The sequence below is a fragment of the Chelonoidis abingdonii genome, chromosome 23, assembly GCF_003597395.2.
Source record: "Chelonoidis abingdonii isolate Lonesome George chromosome 23, CheloAbing_2.0, whole genome shotgun sequence".
Classification (NCBI taxonomy): Eukaryota; Metazoa; Chordata; order Testudines; family Testudinidae; genus Chelonoidis; species Chelonoidis abingdonii.
This window is the reverse complement of record NC_133791.1, coordinates 17445195-17470451: the sequence shown is the minus strand read 5'-3', so window position 1 is coordinate 17470451 and position 25257 is coordinate 17445195. Positions and strand designations below refer to the sequence as shown.

General features: G+C 61.0%; 1 protein-coding gene across 2 annotated transcripts in view; it reads right to left on the bottom strand.

The window, feature by feature from the left end:
- Positions 1–25257, bottom strand: part of LOC116829010 (anoctamin-7-like) — a 33734-nt gene that overhangs the window by 2802 nt on the left and 5675 nt on the right. Inside the window, exons 4-22 of one of the 2 annotated variants that reach the window (XM_032787583.2) lie at positions 24214–24321; positions 23471–23607; positions 21078–21135; positions 20343–20453; positions 19808–19973; positions 19029–19119; positions 17913–18009; positions 17281–17424; positions 15924–16061; positions 14800–14898; positions 14199–14301; positions 12966–13077; positions 10737–10791; positions 10109–10206; positions 9482–9618; positions 8856–9061; positions 6727–6872; positions 6137–6227; positions 4796–4930 (exon numbers count right to left, since the gene is read on the bottom strand). In XM_032787583.2, the coding sequence (XP_032643474.1) occupies positions 4796–4930; positions 6137–6227; positions 6727–6872; positions 8856–9061; positions 9482–9618; positions 10109–10206; positions 10737–10791; positions 12966–13077; positions 14199–14301; positions 14800–14898; positions 15924–16061; positions 17281–17424; positions 17913–18009; positions 19029–19119; positions 19808–19973; positions 20343–20453; positions 21078–21135; positions 23471–23607; positions 24214–24321 (2232 nt within the window). The remainder of the gene's footprint in view (positions 1–4795; positions 4931–6136; positions 6228–6726; positions 6873–8855; positions 9062–9481; positions 9619–10108; positions 10207–10736; positions 10792–12965; positions 13078–14198; positions 14302–14799; positions 14899–15923; positions 16062–17280; positions 17425–17912; positions 18010–19028; positions 19120–19807; positions 19974–20342; positions 20454–21077; positions 21136–23470; positions 23608–24213; positions 24322–25257) is intronic. The other variant, XM_075060244.1, reaches the window with a different exon arrangement.

The window sequence follows — 25257 nt, the reverse complement described above, 5'->3', positions numbered from 1 at the left end:
TGGTCTGAAGGCGCTAACCGGGGCAGTGCCTGGATGGGGGTGACATTTCCCCGCTGCAGCGCTGCACCCTTCCTCCAGCTGCTGTGAAACCGCGAGTGCTGCAGTGAGACGCCCAAGGGCCCGTTTCCCTCTGGCCTCCAGCTCCCCTGCGGCGATGAGTCCCACAGCTCCCACACGAAGAGCTCAGCTCGGTGAAAGCATCTCACACCCCAGCGGTTCTCCAAACGGGGTCTGCGGATCCTGTCAGGGAGCCCCACGGACAAAACCCAGAGCCCAAGCCCCAGTGACTCTCTTGGGGCTGAAGCCAGGAGCTGTGGGGTTGAAGCCCCGATCCCCAGTGCCCCCCATGGGGCTGAAGCCCTGAGCCCATGGGCAGAGTTGAGGGTACACAGGGGTGTTGCCCCCTGTGACGAACTGGGAATGTTCTCCAGGTTCTCTCTGAATACTGGGGGGGGGGGCCTCAGTTCCTGGCCGACCCTCTGTTGCCTGGCAACTAATGGCCAGGCCCTCCCCCTCTGCCAGGGGATGCTAAAGGTGGCCCGGGAAAGGGGCTGAGCAGAGAGGAGGGGCTGGAGGGGGTTTCAGTCTGGAGCTGGCTGGGGACGAGGAGTGAAGTGCAGACGTGGGGGTCTGGCTCACTGACCCCCAGAATGGACTCGGCCGAGGGGTCTGGTTTGCTGTATCTACAAGCTCTGTTTTAGACCCTGTTCCTGTCATCGAATAAACCTCTGTTTTGCTGGCTGAGAGTCACGTCTGACTGCAAAGTGGGGGTGCAGAACCCTGTGGCTTCCCCAGGACCCCGCCTGGGTGGGCTCGCTGTGGGAAGCACACGGAGGGGCAGAGGATGCTGAATGCTCCAAGGAGAGACCCAGGAGGTGAAGCCGTGTGAGCTTCTTGCCCTGAACAAGTCTGCTCCAAGGGAGAGGAGGCTCCCCAAAGTCCTGACTGGCTTAGTGGGGAGCAGTTCCAGAGCATCAGCCGGGGACTCTGTGACACGTCCCCCCCCAAACTACAGTGCAAGAGCACTGCCGGGACAGCCCCACCCTCACCACCCCTCCTTCCCTCCCTGCCCCCTGGCCCGGTCGGGGGTGGGAAGCCGGAGCCAGGCAGTGCAGGACAGCTGCTGCTCCAGCGGGACCCATGGGGCAGGCATGCAGTGTCCCTCATCTGCTGCTGCTGCAGGGGGGTGAAGCTGCTCCTCAGCTCCCAGCCCGCTTTGCTCCTGCCGCTGGTAAGAGCTGCCTGGGCAGGGGACCCGGCTCCGTGGCTGGCAGAGCACTCGGGGAACAGGGGCCGCAGGGGAGCCCTCTGGGCACATAGCCCCTATCTACCTCCTGTGCTACCCCCTCCGTTTCCCCCGAGCTACCCCCCTGCCTGCACACAGCCCCTAACTACCCCCTCCCTGCACCCTGAGCTACCCCCTCCCTCCACCCTGAGCTACCCTCTGCCTGCACACAGCCCCTAGCTACCCCCTGTCTGCACTGCCCCTAACTATCCCCTGCCAGCACCCTGAGCTACCCCCTCCCTGCACCCTGAGCTACCCCCTCCCTGCACCCTGAGCTTCCCCCTGCCTGCACACAGCCTCTAGCTTCCCCCTGCCTGCACCCTGAGCTACCCGCTGCCTGCACTGCCCCTAACTACCCCCTCCCTGCACCCTGAGCTACCCGCTGCCTGCACTGCCCCTAACTACCCCCTCCCTGCACCCTGAGCTACCCGCTGCCTGCACTGCCCCTAACTACCCACTTCCTGCTCCCTGAGCTATCCCCCTGCCTGCACTGCCCCTAACTACCCCCTCCCTGCACCCTGAGCTACCCCCTGCCTGCACTGCCCCTAACTACGCCCTCCCTGCACCCTGAGCTACCACCTTCCTGCTCCCTGAGCTACCCCCCTGCCTGCACTGCCCCTAACTACCCCCTCCCTGCACCCTGAGCTATTCCCTGCCTGTACTGCCCCTAACTACCCCCTCCCTGTTCCCTGAGCTATCCCCCTGCCTGCACTGCCCCTAACTACCCCCTCCCTGTTCCCTGAGCTATCCCCCTGCCTGCACTGCCCCTAACTACCCCCTCCCTGTTCCCTGAGCTATCCCCCTGCCTGCACTGCCCCTAACTACCCCCTCCCTGCACCCTAAGCTATTCCCTGCCTGTACTGCCCCTAACTACCCCCTCCCTGCTCCCTGAGCTACCCGCTGCCTGCACTGCCCCTAACTACTCCCTCCCTGCTCCCTGAGCTACCCCCTGCCTGTACTGCCCCTAACTATCCTCTCCCTGCACCCTGAGCTACCCCCTGCCTGCACACAGCCCCTAGCTATCCCGTCCCTGTTCTCTGAGCTATCCCCTGCCTGCACTATCCCTAACTACCCCCTCTCTAAACCCTGAGCTACCCCCTGCCTGTACTGTCCCTAACTACCCCCTCCCTGCACCCTGAGTTGTTTTCAAACTTTTTGAGCCAAGTCCCACCATTGAGATACATTTTTTGGCTGTCTCCCCACAGCCCAGACAGGCGGGCGGCCTGCTGAGGTGAGCCGGGGGTGGAGGTGTCGCTCCCTCCCTGGAACCTGCTGTGTGGAGCGGGCTCAACTCCCGCTGGCCCCTGGCCACCCAAAATAGAAGTCACACTACACCTATGCCCGAGTCCCCCTCCCTCTGGCCCAGAGTCTCCCCGTCCCCTGCAGGCCCTGGAGTTTTTATAACATGCAGGGGGGCTCAGAAAGAAAAAAGTTGAGACCCCCCTGGCCTACACCAAGCAGTCGCCCTGTCCTGCTTTCAGTCCTGCCTGCAGGCGCCTCCTTTCCCAGGGTGATTTCTTGCCCCCAGTTGCTAGCTGAGGTTGCCCCAGGAGCCAAATTCTCTCCCAGTGTAACTCCACCAGCCTTCTCCAGCCCCACGGAGACAGCTCGTGCCCTCGGCTCAAGGGCCACTGCACCCGCTGGCCCCAGGGGAGAGCAGAACGTGGGTGCAGCGGTCAACAGCCCTGGGCACAGCCCAGCACTAAACCCGGCCACTGCAATGTGAAGCGCTATGGAAACTCTCACCCCGTGTGTCTCAAGCGGCCCCCCAGGGACGGACCCCGCTTCTCCGCATTTCTCACGCCCCGTCCTGGTTGTTCGGGGGCAGCAGAAACACCCTAATAATCAGATCGAAATGGGACTGAAGAGAGAGGACCAACCCCCGGGGGGCCCCTCTGGGAGTGGCAGGGGGGGCAGTTCCCCACTCTAGAACATAGCCCCCCTCAGCAATCAGATGGGAACATTGCTAAGCTCGCTCTGCCCACGGTGACCCAGCAGGCGAATGCCGGGGTCGGGGACCACTAGGAGCGTGTGGGGGTGGGCCAGGGAAAGGCGAGAGCCCGGGGTGTGCATTGCACAAACACCACAACACCCCACACACCACAGCAAGCAACAACTATCGAGAAACAGCAGCAGGAGCTGTTCCCAGAGTCCGCCTTCTGGGGCGCTGGATCCTAGCCCGGGCTGCCCCCAGAGCCCATTCCAGGTGAGCAGAGGGATCCAGTCTGGGTTCGTCACCTGGCCCACAGGCTAAGCCCCCTGCCCCATTACAGGTGCAGGGAAATCCAGGACCGGAGTTCGTTCTCCCCGAAGAGGATTCTGGCGTGGGGGTGGGGGGCGGAGTGATGGAAATGAGCCAGCTGGCAGAACCTAGTGGCAGAGCAGGACAGAGACCCCAGGAGGTGGAGCCCATTGCAGCAGGCATGGACGGGTTGAGAACAGAGCCCTGCGGGTCAGAGCAGCACGCTCAGTTCGGAGCTCAGAGCACAGGTCCGGGGGCCGAGCTGCCCTCACCCCTGCTCCCTGCTGAGAGCAGGGGCCCCCAGCCCCCACACTTGCCCTGCTGATATGCCCCAGAGTTGATCTACTCCAGCCCTCGCTCGGGCTGAGTGGGGAGCTGAGTCTCCATGGCCCATTGGATCCTTGGCCTCTCTCCTGGGGCAGCCGACAAGGGCGCACCGGGATGGCGGCGTTTCTCGTTAAGAATGGGTGTGACCCATGAATTAAAGTTCACTGGTAGGTATCTGGCCCACAGACCTCGAGGCACCAGCAGGCCTGGCGCGCACCCCCAGCAGGTCCCCGCTTTGCAGGATCTCACACTGAGGCCACCCATTCCCAACTGTTAAGTCCTGAAGCGACCCGTCAGCTCCCACCTGCTTTGTGACAGGAAGTGGCTCTATCCCAGGGGTCAGCGGGCACCCGATGGGCTAGTGAAGGAGCCCACTTTACTCAGAGATCTGGGGTCCCAAAGGGGATATGGGCTTGGAGACTTCTGCTTGACCCTGGTGGACATTTGTCCGCATCCCAAACCCCTGCCAAGAGTGCGGAGCAGAGCAGGCACTGGTGCTCAGGAGGCCTAGGCTGGAAGAGAGGGGGAGCAGATGCAGGTGAGGATTGCGGGGTAACAGTGGAGTTGGGGGGGTATTGGAGTGGACAGATGGGCACTGAATTCCCCTGCAGAGCTGTGCGTGCGGAATCTCGCACACTCGTTCACGCTCCCCTCCAAGTTCCTCACTTAGCTAAGTCACCGCAGAACAAAAATGAGTCTCTCCTGATGCACCAGCACAGAGAGCCTGTGGCGAACAGCTGGCAGAGGGCAAGGACATAGCGACAAGCAGAGCGATTCCACGCATTGGGTCAGACCTCCACTGTCCCCCCTTCAGCCTCTCTAGCCCAGGGCCTCTCACTCAGTTGCTCACTAGCCCTTGTCTGTTTCACAGAGGGACAAGGCCAGACGCGCGCCCGCTGGCTCCCCGCACACGGACCTGGCAAAGCTGAGTGACAACTCACCGTCAGCAGCACCTCCTGGTTATCGGCCAGCGCCTGCTTGCCTAAGTAGCGCTCTCGCTTGATCTTCAGCTCCAGCGACCCCGGGACATCGGGCACCAGCCAGTCGATGAGGCGCAGGAAGAAAAAGACGACGTGCTGGGGGGATGGGGAGAGCGGAGGAGAAAGCAGCGAGGAGAAGCAAGGACAAACGGACAGTGAGAAGCAGGGGCAGACGGACGAAGAGAGCGGCAGGGAGGATTAAAGGCATGTGGAAAACAAGAAGAAAGGAGAAAGTTCAGAGAGGCTCCATTCGAAATGGCCCAGCTGTCTCTACCCTGTTAGTCATGGCCAGAGGGGAAGACTGGCCCAGTGGTTAGGGCCCGAACTCGGCACTTAGCCTTGTGGGGCATCAGGGAGTCGTGAGGCCAGACACACTGACAATCATGTGGGGCTTGGGTCCTACTACGCAGATCCCAGCCCTACAGCAAGGGAGGGTTGCCCACCCAGCGCCACAGAGGGCAGCCGCTGCAAGCCACTGGCCCATTCACTGAGACTGTTTTAAGCAGCAGGCAGAGTGCTGAATATGGCCTGGACCCACACTGGGCACCGCCCATCCCCTCCCTTTGATTCCCAAGCTCCTGGCCCAGCCCAGGTCAGAATCACCCCCAGTCCACGTCCGGCCGCCTTCAACCCCTCCAGGTTTGCCCTCCAACCAACATTCTGCATTCCCAGATATTGAAAACGCCAGGGGCAGGGAGCCTCTGTCGGGTCCCTAATGCTACAGTCACCCACATAACAGTAACGGGGCCTCTCGCCAGAGTCCTGGAGCCTCTGCTCCAGCTGGGCTTGGGTACAATTTATCACCCAAGTGTCTCATGGACAGTCAGGAACGTCCTCCAGATGGGGGCGCTGCACAGCCGGCCTCCCTGGCGTGGTCCCTGCGCCTCTGGAGGGAGACAGGGAGGGCGGAAAGTCAGGTGACAATGCCAAATAGTTGGGATGGGGCAGGAAAGAACTTTTCTGGTCCTTGGAAAGGAGCCACAGCTCAGGTCTGGCTCGAGCTGGGGCCTCGGGGTCAGGTTTGTATGTCCAGAGCGGCTCCTCTGCCCTTCAACACAACCCCCCCACCTCCCCCGGAGGTTTCTGATCCGCTTGGAAAGAAAGAAACCAGGGTGATGGGCTTGGTCCAGGATCCTAAAGGGACACAGCAGAGAGGAAGGGGCAGCCCAGCCCCTCCCTCTTCGCACTCAGCTCCTCAGCCTGGCCTGGGTCCAACCCAGCTGGCAGGGGCTCCGCACAGCACAGGGGGGCTGGTGGGAGGATAGCCGAGCCCACGCCTGCACGGTGCTGACCAAGGCTCACCTCGAAAGCGATGATGAAGCCCAGGCGGACGGCCAGCAGCTTCCAGTAGAAGAGAGTGTAGTTCCCATTGGCATCCCGGAAGGCTTTGTACCTGGGCAGAAGGCAGCAGCTTAGGGGGAGCTGGCTCGGTCCCCCACTCGTGGGCCTCACCTTGGTGGGCGGGGCGAGGAAAGGTACTTGACTGACATCCCTGGCAGCTCCCACACTCCAACCCCCCCTAGACTAGAGCCCACCAGGGGACAAGCTGGGAGGTCAGACCCCATGGCCCAGTCAGCCCTGGGTCCCTGCTGACCTGCCAGTGAGTGGCCAGCTGGTGCCAAGGGGGGCAGAGCCTTCCTGGCAGCTGCCCTTTGGGAACTGGGCTGAGACCCACCAAACTCATCTCACCCAAGCCCCCACAGTTACCCGGTGGTGAACAGCTCCAGACCCAACCCTAGGGAAGCCTCGGAAAATGGGCTTGGTTCTGCTCATCTGGGGAGAGAAGGTCTTAACTGCAGCTGCCCCTTGCCCTCTCCCAAGCCCCCTGCGCTGTCCCCCCCTCTTTCCCCACTGACCCACCCCCCCTCCCACCACCTCCCCGTGCCTGGCACCTGCACAGCGTATGGTTGCCGGTGGCCAGGTAGCGCGGGGGGGAGTAGGCCAGGGTAAAGTTGACGTAGCCCTGCAGCTGGCTGTCGTGCTCGTACTGGTAGAGAAGCCGGGGCAGGAAGTCCGAGGTGAAGGCGATCAGGAAGGCCTGAGTGCGCAAGGAGAGGGTCAAGAGCGAGTCATCCAGGGTGTCCTCCAATCCCCCTGCCCAGGGGTGAGAACAGCGCCACCCTACTGAGCCAGGGTTCCCCGCTGTGGGGGGCACGGGGCTGCCGCAGGGGTGGCTGGAGGCTCGGGCCACAGGCTGCTCTGCTGGGAGCGATGAAGGAGAGGAACATGGCTGGCAGGGGGAGGAGAGCGGCCAAGTCAGTGCAGGGATCCAGGGAGCACATAGAGACGGAGGCCTGGAAGGGACCTTGAGAGACCATCTAGTCCAGCCCCTGCCCTGAGGCAGGACTAAGTATCATCTAGACCAGCCCTGGCAGGTGTTTGTCCAACCTGCTCTTTAAAACTGCCACTGATGACAGAGATTCCACATCGTCCTGCGGTTCCAGTGCGAAACTGCCCTGAGAGCCAGGGAGTTTTTCCTAATGTCCGATCTAAACCTCCCTTGCTGCAATTTAAACCCACTGCTTCTTGTCCTATCCTCAGAGGTTAATGAGAACAATTTATCACCCTCCTTCTTGTCACAACCTTTTATGTGCTTGAAAACTGTTATCACGTCCCCTCTCAGTCTTCTCTTCTCCAGACTAAACCAACCCAGTTTTTTCAATCTTCCCTCCTAGGTCGTGTTTTCTAGAACTTTGATCATTTTTGTTGCTCTTCTCTGGACTTTCTCCAATCTGTCCCCATCTTTCCTGAAATGTGACACCCAGAACTGGACACAACACTCCAGTTGAGGCCATATAAACGCAGAGTAGAGCGGAAGAATTACTCCTCGTGTGTTACGTACAGTGTTCCTGCTAATACATCCCAGAAGGGTGTTTGCTTCTCTTGCACCCATGTTACACTGTTGACTCATATTTAGCTTGTGATCCACTCTGTCCCCCAGATCCCTTTCCGCAGTGCTCCTTCCTAGGCATTTCCCGTTGTGTGCACGCGCAACGGATGGTTCCTTCCTCAGTGGAGCACTTCGCATTTGTCCTTAGTGAATTTTATCCTATTTACTTCAGACCATTTCTCCAGTTTGTCCAGATCATTTTGAATTTTAATCCTATCCTCCAAAGCACTTCCAACCCTTCTCAGCCTGGTTTCATCCACAAACTGTCTACGCCATTGTCTAAATCATTGATGAAGATATTGAACAGAACCGGACACAGAACTGATCCTTGCGGGACCCCACTCGTTAAGCCCTTCCAGCTTGACTGTCAACCACTGATAGCTACTCTCTGGGAACGGTTTTCCAACCAGTTAGGCACCCATCTTATAATAGCTTCAGTTAGGCAATATTACTCTAGTTTGTTTATGAGAAGGTCACATGAGACAGTATCAAAAGCCTCACTAAAATCAAGCTACACCACATCTACCTCTTCCCCCATCCACAAAGCCTGTCACCCTGTCAAAGGACGTTGTCTCTCAAGTCACCTAAGACCAGATGGAGGGGGTCAGGTGGCAGAGATTGGAGAGGGGGATTGGGCGCCATAGGGATACGTGTGGGAGCCTGGATGGGTGCCACAGGGTGCACCGCCGACCCCCAGCCCCTGGAGAAGCACCAGGTGCAGGGAAAGCTGGGGCACATGGGATTCTGCTCTGGCAACCTCCTGACTTCAGAGCCCATCCCCAAGGCAGACAGGGCACAATCCACCCTCATCTTCACCAGGGCATGGCTCATTTAGAGCCCTGTGTGCATGGCGCCCACCCCACGCAGCTCATGCCAGGGACAGGCCAGGGGCAGGCCAGGGATAGGCAGCCAGCAGAGTCAGCTGGGCGAGAGGGAGGCAGGAGGGTGCCAGGGAAGCAGCAGGAGGCTGCTCCAAGCAGGGGGGCAGCAGGAATGGAGGCAGGGAGCCAGCAGGGCATGGGAGGGGCAGGTTGAGTCGAGAGAGGACAGGGCATTGGATTGCTCCAGGATACAGGGGCTGCTCAGTGCCTGGCCTGGGAATGGCCTCCGAGGAGCTGGCTCTGCACTCACATTGATGACGACCGAAATCTGAGCCAGGACCTCCAGGATGAAGAACCAGACCCCGATGTTCTGGGCGCGGTAGGCCACCGGGCGCCGGTACTCACACACAAACTTCTGGGCATCCAGGCGGATCTCCACCCAGTTATTGAGCAGAGCGAAGAGCGGGGCCAGAGGGAAGGCAGCCACGAAGATCGTGATGAACCCGAACTGCAGCACTGCGAGGCCAAGGGAGCAAGGAGTGAGGTGGCCGCTCAGCCAGGGTCTGCTCCCCCATCGCTATCAGGATCCCTGCTGGGAGAGGCTGGGACTGGGGTACCTGGGTGCTCCCCTCCACAGCCAGCACCTCTGCCCCATGCCTTACAGCGTCCCCTGCTGCAAATGCTGGGTGCTCCCCCAGCCAGTGCTCTCTGTAGAATGAATAGCTTTTAGTTACAAACCAAACACTCCCCAGGCCTGGCCCCAGCTCTCCCTCCAGCAGCAGGGCTGGGTATACAGCTCCCTGCATTACGGCTGAAGCTCCAGGGACCTGCGGTCTGGGATTTCCACACAGGCTGAGCCAGAGTCGCTGGGCATCAGCTGCCGGGAACCTGTTGCCAGCGTTTCCCCTAACCCGACCAGCTGCGCCCCTCACTCACCCATCTCCAGGTACTCTTCAAAGAGTCCCTCGCACTCAATCAGCTCGTAGTCCTCCTCCCAGCGCGGGGGATCCTGGCTGATCTGCGTGCCCCGCACCTTGGCCAGCTTCCGCTTCTGCCGCCAGGCCTTTAGCTTGCTGCAGAGGGGAAGGGGGACAGGGGAGAATCCGTGGGCTGGTTCTAGGAGTGTGTGTGTGGAGGATGGGGGCTGCTTTTATACCAGCCAGAGAGAGTGAGGCACATGGCCACGTCTTGTATCACACAGGTGCTGTCCAGGATTTCCCTGCAACCATCACAGGTGGAACCTGCCATCTGCTAGAGCAGTGGGTCAGTGCCAAGGGTCCCCCAGCCTGCCCCCCCGCTTGGCAAGAGGAGAAACCAGCACTGGATTTCTGAGCCATCCAGCTCAGCTGCTAGACCCTCCTTTCCCAATCACTGGACGGACAGACACATGCAGGCACCTGACTAACTGAATGCTATGGCCTGCCCCCCGCCTTCTGGCTCCTGCCTGGGGTGCCCTGATGGTTCCCAGCCTTATGGGATGGGGTGTACCCCAACACAACCCCGATAGCTCCTGTCCTCCTAACACCAAGCTGCCCCCACCGCCAGGCTCCACCGGGGACTCACGGGATGATGAACTCCTGGACGTTGCTGACGATCTGTTTCCCCACCATGATGATGAACAGCTGCTGTGCCAGTTCGATGAGGCACCCGCCGGGGCCGCACTGCAGAAGCCAGGAGAGAGAGGAGCACACGGTCACTCAGGCCTGCCAGGGTTAGCTCAGTAGCTGGCTCGGCCTGCACTTCCCCGGTACAGAACGACCCAGCCAGACCCAGCCTTGGGGCAGAGAGATGGGAGGTCCAGCCCCACAGCTCCCAGCACAGGCCAGACCAGCTCCGCACTGGGACTGCATGGCCTCTCCCCTGGCAGCCCCAGCAGACTCCTAGTGTGGGAGCCCCCACCCCCAGGGTCCGTCTCGGCCTAGATCCCATCTCTGAGAGCGACCACTGGCAGCAGAGAAGCCCAGCAAGGTCCCTAAGGCTGTTGCGGGGGGACATAACAGGAGTGTCTCCTAAGGACGGGGTGATGGGACCCCAAGGGAATCTGGCTGGTAAAGGACAAACCATCAAAGTTCTTTGGAGGAGGGACTGGCTCTTTGTTCTGGGTTTGTACAGCTTCTAGCGCCCTGGGGTCCTGGGCTGTAGCTGGGGCTCCAAGAGGCTCCCCATGGTGTTCCCCGCCCCGGAAACTCACCTCCTCATTCCTCAGGCCGAGCAGCGTGCCGTACTGCCCGGGGTACCCCACAAACCTACGGAGACAGGAAACGCCTGGTCGGTTGTTTCTCTGATCTGCTGAAGGGCAGGCATCGACGGGCTCATTTCTCACAGTGCCTAACCACTGGGGAAGACTGCCGAGGGGGGCGGGCTCCCCATCTCCTCAGGGCTTCAGAGCCAGCCCGGCCGCTAGCCAAACACAACTGCCATGCTCACCACAGGGTGACTGCCTCTGGCCTGTGCCACACAGACGACCCAACAGCCCTTTCTGACTCCGCATCTCCTTGCTCTCACCCAGGCTGCCCCAAAGACAGAGCCCCTCCAGCGCTGGCTGCCCCTCCCCGGGAAGGAGAAGGGGCACAGGAGGACGGGGGCGGGGGGGAGGCGCTGGGTGCAGGGATCCAACCCTGCCAGGCAGTGAGATAGCTGCAGGCAGGTGCGCTAGCAGCCCCAGCCTCACCAGCTGGAGGTGCTGAACTCAGGCATCTCTGCAGCAGACAGGCTGGGATGAGGTTAGGGCGATTCTCTGGGGAGGCTGCTGCACACAGCCAGACCCTGCGGTTCTCTGAGTCTCAGGCTGCCCCACCCGGCCTTCGCTGCCTCCTGTCGCCGCAGGGGGTCTCCCTCAGACCTAGCCTGGATCCACCCAGCAAGGAACAGGCTGTGACAGGGCCCGCTGGCACGTGGGGGCTCCAGAAGGGGGGTCATGCAGCAGCCACACTTCCCCTCCAGCACAGACTCCCCGCGCCCCCAGCATCCCAACAAGCATCACGGAGCTCCCAGATCTGGGTGGTGGGTGCCCATCCCAGCCTCCTCTCTGAAGCAGCAGCTGCAGCCCAACCCCTTCCCTGCAGGACGGTCCTGCCAGCGACGGGAGAAGGAACCTCGCCCGAACCCTCTGCCACGCCACACGCGCTTTCCCTGCGGGGGTCATTCATGGCTGTTCTTCAGCCCTGGGGTGGGGCTCTAAGGGCTCCCCCTGGTGGTAGATTTAACCCCTGCACTCTTCCCCCTGTTCGTGGGGGCCAGGCTCAAGGTCAGGGGGTTGAAACCAGGGTGGGTCAGGTTTCTGGTTTGCCAGTTCCCAGCTCCAAAGCGATCTCACTTGCACTCCAACGACAGGAGAGAGAAATCAGGACACCCAGGAGGTTTGGGATTTTTTCCACATAAATTTGGCATTAAGTTATCTGCTCTGAGGAATTTCAGCGGCGGCTGGGAGAGCAGGGCGGCAGAGTCTCTGAGCTAGCCAGCCGGCCGGCTGGTCGTGCAAAGACCCTTGGGGATCTGACCCTCTTTCAGATGGGAGTAGGGGACTTCTAATGTAATCTATGAGCTGTTAATAATAACAGAGGACCCTGGCAACCACAAGGCCCCACCGGCATAGAGCAAAGCTGTTTCACGTGGGGCGAGAGGGTGCAATAGATTCAATGGTGTATTCATAAACCTTGCCCGCCTGTGGTTTTGGGGGGGAATCTCCTAGCCCACAGCTGAACAGTGCATCCATTGTCCAGGGGCATCGGCAGACACATGGCATGGGGATCCCGGGCATGACTGGAGCAGCCAGATGTTCCACAGATGAGTCAAATCTACTTTTTTTGTCCTCCCAGAGTAACCACATTATTTCTCCCTGGCTGATCACTGAGCACCTTGGCTCCAGTCCCTCCCTACACAGGATGTGATTGAACTGGGGGTTGGCAGGTGGCTCCAAGGGAGGGGTTCCCCTCCCTAGGAAGGGTTGTCAAGAGCTGGCCACCCCTCCCCAGAACCTATCTCCATGGTCAGGTCAGAACGATGTTTGGAAGACACAGAATTAGGGGTAGCACAACATACCATACGGCCACCCAGCATGCTAATGTGTGCCAGGCATAGCACACGCTGCCATATAGGTCACGCATCCCAACATGCATGTACTGTGTACAAGCACATGTGCCATCATGTGATATGTTTACAGCTCACGCGAGTGTGCATGCACCGTGGGCACGGTGCCACACATGCTGGGCACGTTTACTGGCATCATTCGTGTCAGTGCAGTGGAACGCAGCATGGCCCAGGGACAGAACATCTCTCGAGTGGCTGCAGCCTCCAGCTCTGCCCACGGAGCCCAGTTTCCTGCTACACCGTTCCCCTCCCTCCCTGCCTCAGGGAAGCCCCGGCCCCGCGCCACCCGGGCCCCTCACACACAGAGCTGTGAGAACACGCCGTCTCATACCTGCCTTTGAAGAAGGCCACGTAGAAGGGGGAGGAGTAGAAGTTGACGAACTGGAAGATGAAGACTTTGAAGGTGAAGGCGTCCTCGTGCAGGGTCTGGGTCCGGTGCATCTCTGCAAAGGGGACACAAGGGAACAGCACGTCACACACAGGCACGGCCCAGCGGCCACGCCAGCCAGTCAGCTCCCTGGACCCAGGCCAGCAGGCATGAGGCTACAGGAGGGAGCATCACTTCCTCTGCCACTGAAGACACCCCCTCCCCTCACTCCACACCTGAGACATCCCCAGCTCACACCAGCGCCTCCTGCTGACAGGCCCGGGCCCAGACCTGTACAGGATTTCTGCAATGGTTTCTGGTCACAGCTCTGCCATCAGGGTTGAGCTGGGCACAGGAGCAATACACGCCCACATGGAACCCACAGTACAGGAGCCAGGGTGTTTGTCCCGCTGTGGTGACTGGTCCGTGTAAGAGGGTAAGCGTCTACTACTGCTGCTAGCTTATGGAGTTGTTCCTTTAGCTCAAGTGGGAAAGGCGCTTTTGGCTTTCAATCCCCCTTGGCGAACGATGGTGGAAGGGCTGTTACACAGTCAGTGGCTGGGGGACTCAAACGCCTATTCCATGAGGTTCTTTCTCCAGCAGGGCCTGTAATGACAGGGGCTGTCAGCTGGCCTGGGTGTAAAGAGGATTCAGGCACTCGCAGGAGTGTTCGGTCCCAAGCAACACCCTGCGCTGACCAGTGGAAAGTGCATCAGCCAATCACAAATTCCATACGCCCACTAGTGACCTCGGTGTGAGCCTTGTCCCAGTGGGAGTGCCCACCTGGGTCCTGCAGAGCCGGCCCCCTCCTCCCACACAAGGGACAGGCTGAGGTCTCTGTAGCTGAATTGACCTGGGATGGAGAAACCATATTGATTTCAGCAGAGCTTGGATCTGTGATACAGCCCTTCCCCGAGCCCCGCCGCTGTCCCCCTTTCCCCCCCCCCACACATCTGCACAGCATCTAGAAGGTGGCCAAGGCCAGGACATGCCAGACCTTTGCAAAGGTGCAGGGTGCTCCCCAGAGCTCGCTTGAGGTGGCACCATCCAGTCCTTCAAGCCCCAGAAGCTAGAGTAGCCATGCTCCCCTGCACATGCCTCCAGGGCTGGTCCTAGGCTGAGGTCTCTGCAGGACAGTGGGAGCAGCCCGGGGGGAGCCCCAGCCGGGCAGCACTGCCAATAGCTTCTCCTACTCACCCCACCTAGTGAGCTTCTCCGCCAGGGAGGTGTAGACCTGGCTCATGAGGAGAATCAGCGCCAGGTTCACCAGGGTGCTGCTGATGTTCGCTATGTTCCCAGCCTGTAAAAGAGCGAGGTAAGTAACGCGCTTCCCTCCCGCTGGGAGCTTCCTGAGTCACAACTCACCCCTGGCTCCTCGCCAGCACCACCTCCCAAAGCGCTTCACAAAAGTGGTCAGGGTCACGAGCCCCATTTTATAGATGGGGAAACTGAGGCGAAGAGCAGGACAGTCATCTGCCCCAAAGCAGAGCCGGGAATAGATCCAGGTCTCCTGAGTCCCAGTGCAGAGCACTAGCCCCATAGCCCTGCCCTGGGTCCAGCTGAGCTCTGGTGTGGACCAGAGGGTGGGCTCCTCTCCAGAGGCTCCACAGAGCTGGCCAGAGCTCCACCGTTCGCAGTCTTAGGGGCTGCTGTCAGCCAACATGCCCTCCCTAGCTAGGTGCCCAGCAACTGACTGACAGCGCTGGGTCCAAGCAGGGTCCGTCACCCCAAGCCCAGCCGGACCCCAGGGCTGTCCGGGAGGGGGTAGCGCCAAGCCCCTGCAGGGCACAGGACTCACCTGGGTCATGAGAATGGCGTTGCCCGTGTGATACATCACCACGCTGACCATGCCTCGGTACATGATCACGGAGACCAGGAAGATCATCACCACGCACAGCTGGAAGTGGGCAAAGGGAAACCCGGCATAAGCAGCAGGAGGTGCGTGGCCCAGCGCTGAACTTGGGGAGCGGATGGCAGGCAGAGCAGGGAGCACCCCCAGCTGGACTGCTCCACCGTGCCAGCAAGGCACAGGCTATGAGCCTCTCGAACTGCCAATGCCCAGCCCCGGTCTGTCCTGGGCTCAATTCTCTTGTGGGGCTGGGAGAAGTGAGGGGTCTCTGGTCCCAAGGCTGGTGTCAAAGACAGAAGGACGTGTTAGCACCTCCATGTGGGTCTCACCCCAGCTTTGGGGGACACCCTGACACTTCACCAGGCCCCTTTGCCACACTCCTGGTGGAAGGAGCCCACCCGTGGCAGCTGAAGGAGGACAGATGTCCCGTGGAGACAGGCAGTCCACCCTTCCCACCTGCGCCAGCGGCTCCTTTAACAGGGGGCATCCGGAGCATGACCCCTGCTGGGGGAAGCTGGAAGTGACACCAGACCCAGGCGCTGTCCATTCTAATCACCGCCATTCTCTTTGCCACGCCTGTTAACGATCAAAGCCCAAATTGTGGGGCCTCACTCACAACCCACCCCTGCTTCCCAGCTCCGTCGGGGTCGCTGCACGCTGCGCTGGGGGGGTGGGATCGGGGCGAGATAGGGGAGCCCTTTGTGCCTAAGCTGCCCCAGACCAACAGGGATTAAATTCACTACCACCACGCAGTGGCCATTGCGTTGGCTGGCATGAGATGAGTTTGCTGGGTCTCAGCTCCAGCCAGAGAGGAAGGCTGGCCTGGGGACAAGGCCCGGCTAGGAGGCAGCAGAGCGGTGTTCGGAGCCAGAAGCGTGAGCTACTGCTAGCAGGAGAGGAGGGAAAAGGACAGGGGACGGGAATTGCCATCAGCACTTTCCTCGCCCTGCTCCGGGGCCTACGAGTTTGATCCCCAGCCAGACGGTTCAAAGAACAGGGCAGTGTCCTGCCCGGGCACGTCTCCACCTCTCCCAGGCACGGGATGTCAGGCCAGGCCATGCCCTCCTCCTTACCATGATGACAATGGCCATGGAGCCCGTCAGGATGCGGGAGAGGCGGTCCCGCTTGGGGAAGTATGGCTCCTTCACCCCCGTGATGGGGTTCTGCTCCATCCGCGGGGCCATGGCAGCGAACTCGGGCCTGGGCCGCTCCTGCAGGAGGGAAAATGGAGCCAGAGGGGGATTCAGCCCCCATTCGCCTGGCGTGACTGGTGTGGTTCCCCCTTCCAGGGCATCCCCGCTGGGGAGAGAATAGGCTTTGCTGGGCAGCTGGGCATCCGCAGGCATGCCCAGATCCTGCAGCCTCCTAGACAAACCTTGCTGAGTTAGTGTAAGTATAGTGGGGTTCCCAGCATTACAACGGCCGGTGTGTGTGCCCTAGTGTGGGAGGCCAAGTGACTTCTTTTTGGGGGAAACGGGGCTGATGCACTCTGGGAAGGTCACGTGCACAAGGGGCCAGACACGCTGAAGTCGTTTCCCCAGGAAATCTCTAGGAGGAGACACCTACTCTGCAAGGTCTCCTTTCGACGCATCGCCCTGCGGGGGCCTTTTATCCACTGCCTCTCCAGAGCCCCAGAGAGGCTAAAGGAGAGACTTGCACACTCACGGGGGTGCTAGTTCTGAGCACAAGCGCTGTGGAAACTGGGAGTCCAGGAGAACTAATCACCAGCCAGAGCCCTGGCTCGAGTGGAGTGAGCTCCGCTCAGCTGTTTAGCACGTGTGCAGGCTCCTTTATTGGTTAACTGATTTTCTCTGAAACGCTTTTACCGTATGAATCAATGTGCTTGCTGAGGGAGAGCAGGGTGGCGCCGTATAACTGCCGGCAGCGCACCGTTTGCAGCCTCTAGAGAGAAAGCAAAGTGCCAACGCTGGCTGCCCACCAGCCTGCTATTCTGGGCAACAGCACAGTGTAAGCAGGGGGCCGCACAGCCTGGAAATAGCCCGGGCAGCAGGGAGAGAGATGCAGGTTTCCACCCAAGAGAGGGGACAGCTGGGGAGGAGAAGAGTGGGGGTCCTTGGTGGGCTATTGAGGGGAATACAGGTTCAGGAGCCATGAATGGTGCCACCTGCCAACCCAGTGCCACCGCTGGGGGAGTCGGTGCATCGCTGTACTCGGCTATGCTTCCATGTCCAGGACTGGCACCAGTTAGTAGCTGGAGACCTGAAGAGAGAGTCTCCTTAAACTCCTCTGGTCTGTGTCTGTGCTTTGGGGCAGGAGGTCTCGTTCCCTGCAGGGGAAGGCGTGTATCCGGCAACAGCCCCCCTCTAGCCTCAGGGAGGAGAGGGAAGGATCCCCGACACGCACGCCTGCACCCATGCTGGCTAGATGGGCAGAGCCAGCCACGGTGGATGGATGGTCGTGGGAACCCACCTCCTCCTCTTGGAAGTCCATGCAATCCCAGTGGTGAGCCAGCGTGGCGCTTTTCCTCTTCCAGTACTCCAGGAAGCTCACGGCCCAAAAGGACATGAAGACGCTGAAGAAAACCGTCCCGGGGTGATCAAACAGGTACCCGACCTGCAGGGGCACAGAACAGAGGGGCCACACGACCTCTTCACCAGACATAAAAGCCCTTTTCCCCTGCACAAGCATTGCCATCTTCACCGCCTTCATCTCACACCTCTAGCATTGCTCCCTGCAGCGCCTCCTGCTGGCAGGGGGGTAGCTAGACGCTCTCCTTGAACTGCTGCCCCTACGCTTTACCCACCTGGAGTTGGGACAGGCTGGCGCTAGTTCCTGGGGCTGGCACCCCTGTGCCATTTCCTACAGCGCCTCCTGCTGGGAGATGCTGGGACTGGAGCAACCAGGGGCTCTCCGGCAGTCAGAGCTCCCGCCCCCTCCCCTCAGCACAGCTCTGAGCACGGGGATCTCCAAGGCATGGCTTTGTGAGCGTCTGTGCAGGGAAAACCCCAGAGGTGGGGATTTCTCACTGCATCGAGCCGGGTCCCCTTGGGCAGCAGGGTCTGGGCCCTTACTGCATTAGCCCCCAAGCGGCCTTCCGTTACCTTAGCCATGGGGCAGATCTCCGAGATGTTCCAGGTCTCACACGTGTCGCAGAGCGGACACATGAGGAACTGGCCTCCGCTCTCGCAGATCTCCCGCCTGTGGGGAGCGAGCACAGAGCTGGGTTAGCAGGGCACGGCTCCTCAGGAGAAACACACGGCTAGCACTTCACCAACCCCACACCCACTGCATACACGTACACGCATGCACAGGTCCCCACATGCACTGCCACACGTGCACACACATGTACACATACCAGCACATGCATGTGTCTGCACAGACACACATGTTCTTGTACAGGTAGTTATCATTAGGGAGCTCCAGAACGACCTGGGATGGAGTCAGCAGAAGTGCCCCAAACTCCTACCCATCCCCTGAACTCAGGTGGGAAGAACAGCTCAGGCCGAAACCAGCCAACATCTGACAACGTCCACCCCAGAGATGGAGCTCAGGTTCATCAGGCTTGGCTTCATCCCAGAGAACCACCCACCCATCTATCTGTCCATCCATCCACCCACCCACGCACCCACCCATCTATCTATCCAGCCAGCCATTCACACATCCACCCATCCATCTATCCATCCAGCCAGCCATTCACACATCTATCTATTTATCCAGCCAGCCATCTATCCACCCATCAGCCATTCACACACCCACCCATCCCTCCCTCCACCCACCCAGCCACCCACCTATCTATCCACCCACCCCTCCAGCCATTCACACACACACACCCGTCCATCCCTCCATCTACCCACCCAACATCTCCCCACTTGCCATCCAACAACCCATAATCCCCTCATCCACCCGCCCACCCTTCTATCTAGTCACCACATATCAAAGTCCCTCCTTGTGTCTCCTGCCTTTCTTCTGACAGCTGGGACCCTGGGGTTTTTGCTAGGCCTGGGAACGGAGAGTGATGGGAGCTGCTGGAGTAGCCCCCATAGCACCCCCACCCCCTATAGCCCCCCAGCACCCAGGCTGCACACTAGTAACGGCGGCTGGCGGCAGCCTGCAAATTCCTGTGTCTGAGGGCTGGATGTCGGGGGGCAGGGGTCCTCCTCACACACACCATGTGTCATCCCCCCCCTGCGCGCCCAACCCCAACCCCACAGACTCACGCTGGCGTGTTGGTTTCCATGGCAGCCAGGCCTGCGAGGAAGACCACGGTGCCCACGGCTGCAGCAGGGAGCAGCCAGGCTGTGTAGAAGCCTGCAGAGGGGATGGGCATGTGAGAGCAGCCCCCGGAGGAGGGCGACACCGGGCAGGGGAGCCCCCCTCCCTCCCCTCTCCATCAAGGGTGGGGCACCAAGACTCCTGGGTTTCACCCCCAGGGCTGATGCCCTGTGTGGCTTGGGGAAAGTCCCTCCCCCGTCCGTGCCTCAGTTTGCTCAGCTGTAAAATGTGGACAATGATCCCGCCCCACCAGGCAGGCTGGGGGCAGGACTAAAGCACTTGCAGACCTCTGCATGGCACCTCCCTCGCCCTCTTCCACCCCGCGCCTGCCCACGCCTCTGTGAAGCAGGAGCACAGGGCACCAGGGCAGCAGCCACATGGCACTGCTGGCACTTCGCAGCAGCACCAAGGGAAAGAACCAGGAGACGTGCCCACGTGGTCCTGCCCCCCGGCCCTTTTCGTATCAGTCAGGGTGCTGGGAATCTGCCTCTGCCGGCCAGGACACCGAGAGCCCTGGGCAGCGCCACAGGGCAGCACAGGCTGGGTGAGCCTGGCTGGGGGCAGAGAGAAGCCCTGGGGCTCTGCGTGTCCAGCAGGCTCCAGGAACAATCCCCTTGATCCCCATCCCAGCCCCAAGCTGGCCTCAGGGACGGCAGGGGGGGCGCCAGGGGGTGGTGGCGGTGGGGCAAAGGCAGACAGAGGGGAGGAGGAGATGGGCTTTCACCCAGCCAGGCGAAGTAGATGGCAATCTTCTCTCCGAAGTACTGGCGGATGTGATCCAGCGGCTGGTACCGGTACCAGCAGCCCCACTGGGCCCAGAAGCGGTAGAGGACTTGGCGAGGGTTCAGGGCTTCATCGGGGACCTCAGACTCAGGTGTCTCAAAGGGGCCCTGGGTCAAGGCAACAGAGAGAGAGATGGGTCGGCCACCTGCACAGCCAGGGGCGACCATGGATGGGGCAGGGTCTCTGCGGTGCCCAGGGAGCACAGCTCCCAATGGCTGCCCGGGACCCCCGCCTAGCACCAGGTGAATGGCTGCAGTGACCAATGAGGACCTGCAGAGCCAGCAGCTGCCCCCCAGTCCCCACATCCCAGCTCCAGAGGAATGTTTCTGTCCCAGCCCCCCCTACCCCCACCCCAGCTCCGGAGGGACGTCTCTGTCCCAGCCCCTCCACCCCCATCCCAGCTCCAGAGGGACGTCTCTCTCCCAAGCCCCCCATCCCAGCTTCAGAGGGACAGCAGCCCACCCGGCAGCCCCTACCTCGTGCAGCGGGAAGGCAGCGCTGTACACCCGCTCGTTCAGCAACCGGTTGATCCCGATCTCAGCGCTTTTCCGCTTCCCATAGACGGTGCGAGCCAGGATCTCATAGACCTGCCGACCCGAGGAGCACGGCGACATCAGCAAAATCCACCCTCTCCAGGGCTCACGTGGAGCAGGAACCCAGCAAGTCCCGGCTGGGCGCAGCCCTGTGGAGCTCACACACCTGGACCTTGCACCAGAGCCTTGGGACGCTAATGGGAGCCTTCACATAGACCTTTCTGGCCCAGCCCCCAGGGCAGGAGCTGCCCACGGCTCTAATGCCCCCACATTCCCCTTGGCCCATGCTAGGTGCAGGGCAGAGGGGGCCTTCCTGACCCTTCCCCAGGCAATCAGCCGTGCCCTGGAGCCTGAGGTTGGATTCAAACACGCATCACTGGTTCCAGCGTTTCCCACCAGCTGTGGAGCCCGTGGAGGCTGAAGCACACAGCTGGGCATGAAGCCATGAAGGGGGATTCTGGGTTGGGGTTTCTACACAGATCTGGGGGCAGGGTTGGGTCTGGGTGGGCGGTTAAACCAGCCCATTAGAGAGCCAGGGGATTTCGATCTGGCCGCCCACCATGTGATGGGCCCGTGGAGCTGCCTCTAGGGCAACGGGGTTAATTACGGACCTAGGCAGAGCAGGGCTGGGAGCGGGGCAGGCCCCTGAGGTCCCCAGGCTCCCCCCACAATACTTACGATGCGATGTCTCTGGGTGTTGCTGAAGTAGGAGTCCCGGGAGTCGCTGCCCAGGAACCTGTGGGGGATAAACAAACAGCCCCGCTGCAATTGAGCCAGGGGAAGGCTGAGCAAGGAGGGGGTGTGACGAAGTGTGAACGTTCCTGATGTGGTCTGTGAATGCTGCGCGGGGAGCGTTGGCCTGGGAGGGCTGCAGGGGAGTTGTGCTGTGTCTACATTGGGGATAGGAGTCTTTCCTTGAGGGAGGATACCTGAGCACGGAACATGAGAACCCAGGAAGGGGGCTGGAGGCCAGGTGACACCTCTGCCTGGAAACTGGACAAAGGACACAAAGACTGGGGGAGAAGCCAGGGGGGAGGCTGAGTGAGAGCCTGGAGGGAGTTTCAGTTTGGAGCTGGCTGGGAGACTGGAGGGGAGCCCAGATGGGGCTCTGGTCTCCCAATGCAGCTCTGGCCTCCCTGGCCCCCCAGATGGACCTAACTGAGAGGGTCCTGTTGTCTGTTCCTGCAAGGCCTGTTCTGGACTGTGTTCCTGTCATCTAAATAAACTTTCTGCTTTACTGGCTGGCTGAGAGTCCTGGTGAATTGCAGGAAGCCGGGAGTGCAGGGCCCTGACTCCCCACACACTCTGTGACAGGTGCTGCCTGGCGGGCTTGGCCCCTGGGCCTGGGGTTGCCAGGTGTCCGGTTTTTGACGGGAACATCCAGTTGAAAAGGGAAGCTGGCAGCATCCGGTCAGCACAGCTGACTGGGCACTAAAAGTCCAGTTACCTGCAGTAACCGGCCTCTGCCGCTGGGGCGCGGGGAGAGCAGCAGCTGCTGCTGGAGCCTGGAGGGGTGACTCTGCCCAGCTGCTGCCGCTCTCCCCACCTGCCAGCTGGATGGCGAGAACTGCCTGGCTCCCGCACCAGGCTCCAAAGTAGGTACCAGCACCGTCCAGGGTGGGGGGTGTTAACCGCTCTGCCCCACACACCCCACTGTGCCCCCATTCCCCAGCCCCTCACTCCAGGGGCCTCCCTCCCCGCCCCACTGTGCCCCGATCGGGCCTCACTGCTCCCAGCCCGGCTCTGCAGACAGCAGTTGAGTCCCAGGGGAGAGGGGAGCGAGTAATGGGGGCAGGGGTGGAGAGTGAGTGACAGAGGGGGCACACTACAGGTGGGGTGGGAGTGGGGCCTCAAAGGAAGAGGTGGCGTGGGGGGGGGGCCTTGGGGAGGGGGCAGGGCAGGGGGGTTCGGTTTTCAGGAATTAGAAAGTTGGCAACCCTATGGCCGCCTCCAACAGAGCCAGGGCCAAGCTGGGAGACACAAACTCGGGGGGACCCTGCGAGGTGTTGGCCTTGCTCCAGCGCCCTCGAGAGGGTCTCATCCAAGCAGGAGTTTATTCCAGGCCCGTCACCGGGGTAGCCGAGCACCTTCCAGAGTGCGGGAGGTGACATGAGTAGCAGGAAGGGTGGCCCAGTGGTCAGGGCAGCAGCTTGGGACTCGGGAGGCCTGGGTTCAAATCCCTGCTCTGCCACAGACTCCCTGTGTGATCCTGGGCAGGTCACTCAGTGTCTCTGGGCTCCGGCCAGCCCCCCAGGGGGATGAGGCTAAACCCGACAAGACAGGGAACTGCTCTGATACTGCGGTAATGGGCCAAGAACCTGTGAGTCACCCAGCTCCCAAAGGGACAGGAGGGCCCACCCGACCCTGCAGGGTGACACACAGCAAGGGAAAGGAGCCTCAAGGGGAGCAGCTGGGCAGGACCAGGCCAGCACTCACTGAGTGGTGGGAAATAGAGGCAGATGGGCAGCCCCTGCCTCTGAAAGCCCTTCCAGTCGCCTTTCCGAGGGTCAGCGGCAGCTGCTTTAAAAGCCCAGGCCCGCAGCAGGCAGCTTCCCTGCACAACCAGCCCAGGAGGCAAGAGCTGGGAGTTAATTTCCTGGTGCCACCTGGGTTACTTGACTCCAAACCCAGCTGCGTGGAGGGCTGGAGAATCTCTTCCACTGAGATGGGCACCAGGGGCTCTGATCAATGGCTCTCGCCATCCTGCTGCAGCATGACGGACGGCTGGTGCTCGGAGAAGGCCTGGGGGTCATGGGGCAGCAGTGGGGGTGGGGCCGATGGGCAGGACAGAGGGACATCAGCAGAGCCCTGTGGCTCGGTACATAACTATACTATGGTATCGGTCTGGCGCGGGGGGGAGCTGCAGGTCAGGATTGAGGGGCACTGGCAGAGCAGTTGTGGGGGAAGCTATCAATTTTATGACCACCACATCCCCAGCCCCCCCAGCAGGTGCCTGGCGAGTTACCTATTGCTGGCCAGGAACTCGCGGGCACTGATGGCAGAGGGCAGGGGGGTTCCCTCAGCTCTAGCCCATTGGGAGTGGCTGCCCCCACCCAGCCGCCCAGACTCACTTGTCCAGCTTGGACCTGCGGAACGCGCAGGTGTAATAATCCGCGGGCTTGTTGGGGACGTGCTGGTGCAGGGCATTGGGGATGCAGAGTCTCCGCAGGACCTCGGCGGAGCTGTTCCGGTCCGGGTTGGGCTGGGCCTGCAGTCAGCAGAGAGAGTGTCAGGGCTCGGGGTGGCCAGGGGAACCTCCCAGACCGACAGTCGCCTGCAGGCGAGACGGGGCCAGTCCCCCCACTACGTCCTGCACACGGGGAGCCTAGCAGAGCTGGGAGGCTGGGCTAGCAGGGGGCTGCAGGGCAGGGTTGAGGGGCGCTGGCAGCGCTGGGGGAGAACACAGGGCTGGGATAGGAGGAGGCTGCGGGTCGGGGTTGAGGGGCACTGGTAGAGCTGGGGGGGAACCCAGGGCTGGGGTAGGAGGGGGCTGCGAGTCAGGGTTGAGGGGCACCAGCAGAGCTGGGTGAGGAGCCCAGGGCTGGGATAGCAGGGGGCTGCGGGTCGGGGTTGAGGGGCACTGGCAGAGCTTGGGGAGAACCCAGGGCTGGGATAGGAGGGGGCTGCGGGTCGAGGTTGAGGGGCACCGGCAGAACTTGGGGAGAAGCCCAGGGCTGGGACAGGAGGAGGCTGCGGGTCGGGGTTGAGAGGCACCAGCAGAAGTTGGGGGGAAGCCCAGGGCTGGGATAGCAGAAGGCAATGGGGGGGCTGGTGAGTGAGCCACACCCCTCCTCCCCCCGCCAGGCGCACAGACCTGCAGGGGCGCTCGCATGCACAGCTCCTCGGCGTAGAACACGAGCACGTCCCACGGGGCGCTCAGCTTCAGGTAGTGGATGGTTTTCCGCTCGCTCAGCGTCTCCTCCTGGGGGGGAAGCAGAAGGGGGCTGAACACGGAGCCCCCAGGGGGGCAGGGCTGCCACGTGCCAGCGTCCAGGGGCAGCTTCAGGCCAGGGCCTATAGGGCCAGGATGGGACATACAGCCCAGGGGTCAGGCAGGGGACAGCCGCCTTCTCTCCGACTGCTGCACCCTGGGGGCAAGAGTCCCTCAGTGCACCGTCACCCCAATCAGCCACAGCCAGGCCTGGCTGGAGCCAGGAAGGACGTGGTGGGGGGCCAGGGCCTTGGGAAGGAGGGACATGGTGAGGACCTGGGGGGGAGGGGGTATGCATCAGGGCCCTGGACCCAGTGGTGGAGGGATGGGGTGGGGGGCTGGGGCTCGGAGGGGGAGACGCTGTGGGGGATCAGGCCTGGAGAGGGGAGGGCCATGGCAGGGGTGTGACATTATTGATATAATCTGGGACTATATAGAACATGGTTGCAACCAAGGTCCTGTAGTGGCACCAAATCTTATGTAAAGGGGGTCAGATAAGGTGTCTAAGACCAGGTTACGGGTTAGTGGTTATGATTATGGTGTCTATATGTATGTATCATTTTGTAGCTGAAGTTATAAGTATTGGCTCTGTACTATCTGTATTTCAAATTTGTGCTGTGGTGTTAGCTCTGGTGGTGTTAGCTCTGCTTAGCCTGCTTGATGGCCCAGTAAGGACCATCAGCTACACAATGACCCATGGAGAGGAGCCAGATACGCCTTGTAACTCAGCAAAGTATGCAGGGACTTGCCCATGTGACTCCAGACTCCATTTTGCTGTGAAGCCTATAAAAGGCTGATGCCTCATCTCCATCTTGTCTTCAATCCTGCTTCTTACCTCAGGAGGGACTTTGCTACAAACTGAAGCTCTGCACAAAGGACTGATGACCCATCCCAGCGGGGGATGTTCCAGAGACTTGATTTGAACCT